This window comes from Trachurus japonicus, chromosome 23, assembly GCF_045865225.1.
Source record: "Trachurus japonicus isolate A0001 chromosome 23, Traja_1.0".
Taxonomy (NCBI): Eukaryota; Metazoa; Chordata; class Actinopteri; order Carangiformes; family Carangidae; genus Trachurus; species Trachurus japonicus.
Window position 1 is genome coordinate 19,205,759 of NC_140929.1, and position 5,215 is coordinate 19,210,973.

The window sequence follows — 5,215 nt, forward strand, 5'->3', positions numbered from 1 at the left end:
CTACAGCTGAGCTACAGCTGCGCTACTGCTGAGCTACTGCTGACGTTAACAGGACCTGGAATGAGGTTGGACACAACTTCATCCATGAGACATTTCAACAGATGTGAGTTGGAGCAGGTCAGAACAGGAATACTGAGACAAACAGAGGTTGATGCTGCTGCTGCCTCGTAAACCAGCCTCTCGCGGAAATGCATTTCATTTCATTTCTCAGAGAGTCTGGCCTCATCCCCCCTCTAAGCGTTTGGGGGGCGGGAGCTGGGCGGGAGTAGTAGCGTTGACAGACAACCCCATTCAGCCAATCAGCAAGTTGGTGTAGTGACGGGGCTTTGCACCAGTCGGTCCCTGATTGATCACAGCGGCGACGCTGATTGGCTCTTAGGCCTTCTGAGGGTTTCAGTCCAAACGCTTAGAATGGGGATGAGGCCAGACTCTCCCTCGGAATGAAATGAAATGAAATGAAATGAAATGAAATGAAATGAAATGCATTTAGAGAGGCTGGTTTATGAGGCTAGCTACTGCAGGTGCAGGGTGATGGGGCGGTGACCTACACCGCTAGGTGCAGGGTGATGGGGCGGTGACCTACACAGCCACGTGCAGGGTGATGGGGCAGTGGTCGCTGCCCATGGCCTGGTTGCGTATCTTGCTGTCACACAGCCCCGGCAGCAGCGAGGCCGACAGCAGGAAGTAGTCGAGCCTCCAGCCCACGTTCTTGGAGCGGGAGTTCATCATGTAGGTCCAGAAGGTGTAGGCGTGGGTCTGCTCGGGGTACAGCTCTCTGAAGCTGTCGCTGAAGCCGGCCTGCAGCAGCTGGCCGAAGCCCTCGCGCTCCTCCGGGGTGAAGCCCGCGCTCTTCTTGTTGCCCTTGGGGTTCTTCAGGTCGATCTCCTGGTGCGCCACGTTGAGGTCGCCGCACAGCACCAGCGGCTTCTGCATGTCCAGCTCGCTCAGGTACGAGCGGAAGTCCACGTCCCAGGTCTTGCGGTAGTCGAGGCGCACCAGGCCGCGGCTGGCGTTGGGCACGTAGGCCGTGACCAGGTAGAAGCTGGGGAACTCGGCCGTGATGACGCGGCCCTCCTTGTCGTGCTCCTCTTTGCCTGGAGGGGTGAAAAAGGACGGTTTTACTCATCAACCGAAGGCAAATACTGAACCAGGATTCAGTTTAGTCATTTCTTCTGTAGGTTTAAAGATGGAGTATGTAAGTTGGTAACCTGTTCTAGTTGAGCCCTAGTTAGCACACTCACTGGAAGCAGGAGGAAACGGTGCAAGTAACATTTTCATCGACTTGCGGACTTGTGCAACCAGTAAATTTACCATTTTATTTTAAACACTGGTGAAATGTGAAAGGGGCGACTCAAAGAATCTGGTATCTGTCGTTACAGGTGTCAGACCAATGTGTGTGAGGATCATGAATGAAAAGGAAATGTGAATATTTGCTTTGCAAGTCGATTTACAGTGTGCGCCCTTAAATTTTCTGGTTGCGCTCTTAAAATCTTGGTCAAAACAACTCTGTCTGGTAACGTTGTGTTATTATCTCATAGCGTGCTGAATGTGCAGGTCACAACTTGTCCACCAGAGCGTTGTGGAGTTGTTGGATTGTGTATTTGATGAGGGGAAACCAAGAAGCCTCTGTAGCTCTGAGCAGCTCATGGCTCTGCTCCGCCGTTCTAAAAATAGCTTGCATCGACAATTAAAGGTAACAAACCTACTGCTATGACTATAGGGATTATGGAAATGGAAAATGTTGAACTATCCGTTTAAAGTCAAGCCTGATGCATTCACTGTCTTCCACAGTTTATTTATTCAACAGTGGTATTGGATCAGTATCAGGTATCGGCCAATACGCCAAGCCCAGGTTTTGGTATCGGCATTGGGACTGAAAAAGCTGGATTGGTGGGTCCCTACATGGAACACCTGAGGTCTGCTGTACAGGTCTGAGGTCTGCTGTACAGGTCTGAGGTCTGCTGTACAGGTCTGAGGTACAGGTCTGAGGTCTGCTGCACAGGTCTGAGGTCTGCTGTACAGGTCTGAGGTCTGCTGCACAGGTCTGAGGTCTGCTGTACAGGTCTAGTGTTTCTTATTGATAGAAGAATGTAATAAAACAGCAGTCACCGATGCCGTAGGTGACTTTGATGGGTTCAGTCTTGCAGAGCATGGCCACGCCGCTGTAGCCCCCCTTCTCGTCCGAGGCGGCCCAGTACTTGTGTGGGTACTCGGGCATGGAGGTGATTTCAGCAGGAAGGTCCTTGTCTGCACACTTGGTCTCCTGCAGGCACAACACATCTGGATTCTCCTCACGCACCCACTGGGGAGGAAGCACACAAAACAACACGTGAGAATGGATGATTATTATTTTAGCCTGTTAAAGGGATAGTAGCATTTTTTTAAAGTGGGGTTGTATGATCTACAAATAGCCCCTAAGTACTTTAATTGCAGTAGAAGACTCTCTGCACTCCTCCCGTTAGCAACGCCAGCCCATAATAGCCCTGCCCAGAGATTTACAACATACAGTGTTGTGAATGGACCCAAAGAAACGGCCTATTTTCACGGCCTAAAAGAGGTTTTACCTGAAAAAAAATACACAGTTCCATTGTTCGTTATAATATAATTTTTCCCAGCCCTTCAAAGTGCAGGAAAAACACAGTTTTTATTTGGACCTAACCAACTCACGTATCCCTCCGCCCAGGGTTAGCGCCCGCCGATCAGCAGTTGGTTAGCTCCAAATAAAAACTTTGAAAACACTTTGAAGGACTGGAAAATATTATATTATAGTGAACAATGGAACTGTGTATTTTTTTTCAGGTAAAACCTCTTTTAGGCCGTGAAAATAGGCCGTTTCTTTGGGTCTGTTCACAACACTGTATGTTGTAAATCTCTGGGCAGGGCTATTATGGGCTGGCGTTGCTAACGGGAGGAGTGCAGAGAGTCTTCTACTGCACTTAAAGTACTTAGGGGCTATTTGTAGATCATACAACCACACTTTAAAAAAAATGCTACTATCCCTTTAACTAACTGATGTTTCTCTGGGTGACTGCAAACTCACATCCAGGCCCTTCTTCTTCACCCAGGCCCTCAGCCCGTCCACGTTCCAGGAGGTGATCTTCATGTTGGCGTCCCGTCCGTCTTTGCTGGTCATTTTGTCGGGGGGGTCTTCATACAGGACCGGGGCCTCGGGCTCTTTGCCCTTCTTGGTTTTCTTTGCAGCAGCTGTGGGGCAGAGGCAGATTAAAGAGTTGGTATGAAACAGAACTTCTACTGTGGAGGCAGTAGGTCTTTACGCTGTCTCGTACCAGTGCCGGTGTCGTTGTCCCCGCTGTCCCCGTCTGCAGCCGCCTCCTCTGCCTTCTTGCCCCGCTTCATGCTTGAACTGGCTCTGGCTGCAAACACACCACGCAGACACACAACACGCACACGCAACAACACACACGCCGCTGGAAAAACAAAACAAAACAAGAATTTAAGTGAAACTGTACGATTACAATATGCAAGTGCAACTTTTACAGTAGTTCTGTCACACAGAAGGGGAAGAGGAATACTTCTTGCTCTAAGGACGTTTCAGTTTATTATCTTTGGTTCTGGGGCTTCATTTATTATTTATAGCATTTTATACATTAAAATTTGGTTATTAGAGAGAAACGAAACGATAAATGACTACAACGATAAATGACTCTTGTGAATGTCACACACCCTGTCATTCCTTCACCTCCACTGCTCTGCCAGTCAAGCTGAGTGAGAATCAATGTTGCAGATATAAAGTGACAACAACTTCCAGTTTAGCCAGTCACTGCTGCTGTATGCATTAAAATTTGGTTATTAGAGAGAAAATATAATTACAAATGACCTGATAATAGAAACACTAATTAAATGCATTTGCTCAGATTTGAACAGTGGATAATTTTCCGTCATGAACACACTGAGTTCTGTAGAGCCAGACTGATCCAGGATTTCTCACACATATCTATAACAATAAGGATGATACATCCACATTATAAAACATGATGTCATCATATATATTTGAAGTATTTCCTTTATATAAGGTTACAGGAGAGTTGTGGCCAGCTGTGTAATAGAAACCCCTTTTCTAGGTTTCTCAGCCAACATTTACAACTACGTCTTTATCCACTATACACTCATATTTGAGACTAATATTTGTCAGACCGTAATTGTGAAACTTTCTCTAGTTGTGTATCTAGTAACTTTCATGGAACCAAACTTCAACATCTACACAGATGAAGTTTGGAAACTTGAGTTTTGGCCTCCGGCTGTTGGCTCGTTGTGCAGCAAACACACACTCATTGTGCAGCAAACACACACTGAGCTGGAAGTGCGTGTGAATCACCGAGTTATAAAATGCACCGACTTGACTCCACTAGTGCATGTGGTGCCGCTAGCTCGACAAGCCGAGAGCTTCTGGTTGAAACGAGGAAATGCACAAAGAGCCTTTTCTCCTTTTCTTCAAATGAAGTGGTTGTAGAGGGAACATGCAGCCACAGGCATTGTACCAGAATATGAATGGATGAAATGGATGAGCGGAAAGCTACAAGGTGAAAGATCAGAGTAAGCCTAACCCTAGCCGAGAGCATTAGACGTCCACAGCTTTTAAGTCACACTACAAGTTTAATAGCAAGCTAAGCTAATGCTACATGCTGTGTGACAAAGAGCAGCAGCCTGCAGCCTGCAGCAGCAGGCGGCAGCAGGCGGCCTGCTCTGATGCTCTGATGAGCAGCAGCTACTTCACGTCCAACACATCCAACCTAACCCTCTCCGACTCATCTACGGATGCAAATTCGGTTTTTAAAAAGTCATTAGCGTTTTGTTTTTGAGCCGCGACACGTCTGAGGAAAGGAACATGCAAATAATCTTACTTGTACTTTCACAACAGGATGCACAAGATCAGAGAAGTGCTGCTTCCCAGTCACTCCCCCAAACACACACACTACACACACTCCCCCACACACACAAAGCACTAATGGTTTCTGACAACGTGCTGTTGTGATCAGTGGCTGTCCCGGAATGTGCCTATGACAAATGACAAAACACCTACATTTTAATTAAACATTTAAAAACATAATTAAAAACACAGAGCATACGCTGCTGTGTCGTACAATACAATGTTATGTTGCCGCTGCAGTGAAACCAGTGTAACACGAAGCTGTTTTCTCTTTTAGCTCCATAGATATCTGTCTTTTATCTCAGGCGCTGCGGGCAGCCCCGCGGC

At 47.2% G+C, this 5,215-nt stretch overlaps 1 protein-coding gene across 1 annotated transcript; it reads right to left on the reverse strand.

Annotated features, from left to right (window-relative positions):
- Window positions 1–552: 552 nt before the first annotated feature.
- Window positions 553–4,948, reverse strand: apex1 (APEX nuclease (multifunctional DNA repair enzyme) 1). The gene is made up of 5 exons (XM_085768892.1): window positions 4,863–4,948; window positions 3,288–3,428; window positions 3,041–3,204; window positions 2,110–2,302; window positions 553–1,094 (listed from the first exon to the last, which is right to left on the reverse strand). Exons 2-5 carry the CDS (start codon window positions 3,355–3,357, stop codon window positions 580–582), a joined length of 942 nt encoding a protein of 313 aa, XP_085625018.1. The 5' UTR covers window positions 3,358–3,428; window positions 4,863–4,948; the 3' UTR covers window positions 553–579.
- Window positions 4,949–5,215: the final 267 nt, after the last annotated feature.

Coding starts and splice junctions, on each gene's coding strand:
- apex1 (XM_085768892.1), bottom strand. CDS start 3,357: ATGAAGCGGGGCAAGAAGGCAGAGGAGGCGGCTGCAGACGGGGACAGC. Junction 3,205..3,287: donor GGACAACGACACCGGCACTG/GTACGAGACAGC, acceptor TCTGCCCCACAG/CTGCTGCAAAGAAAACCAAG. Junction 2,303..3,040: donor TGAAGAAGAAGGGCCTGGAT/GTGAGTTTGCAG, acceptor CTTCCTCCCCAG/TGGGTGCGTGAGGAGAATCC.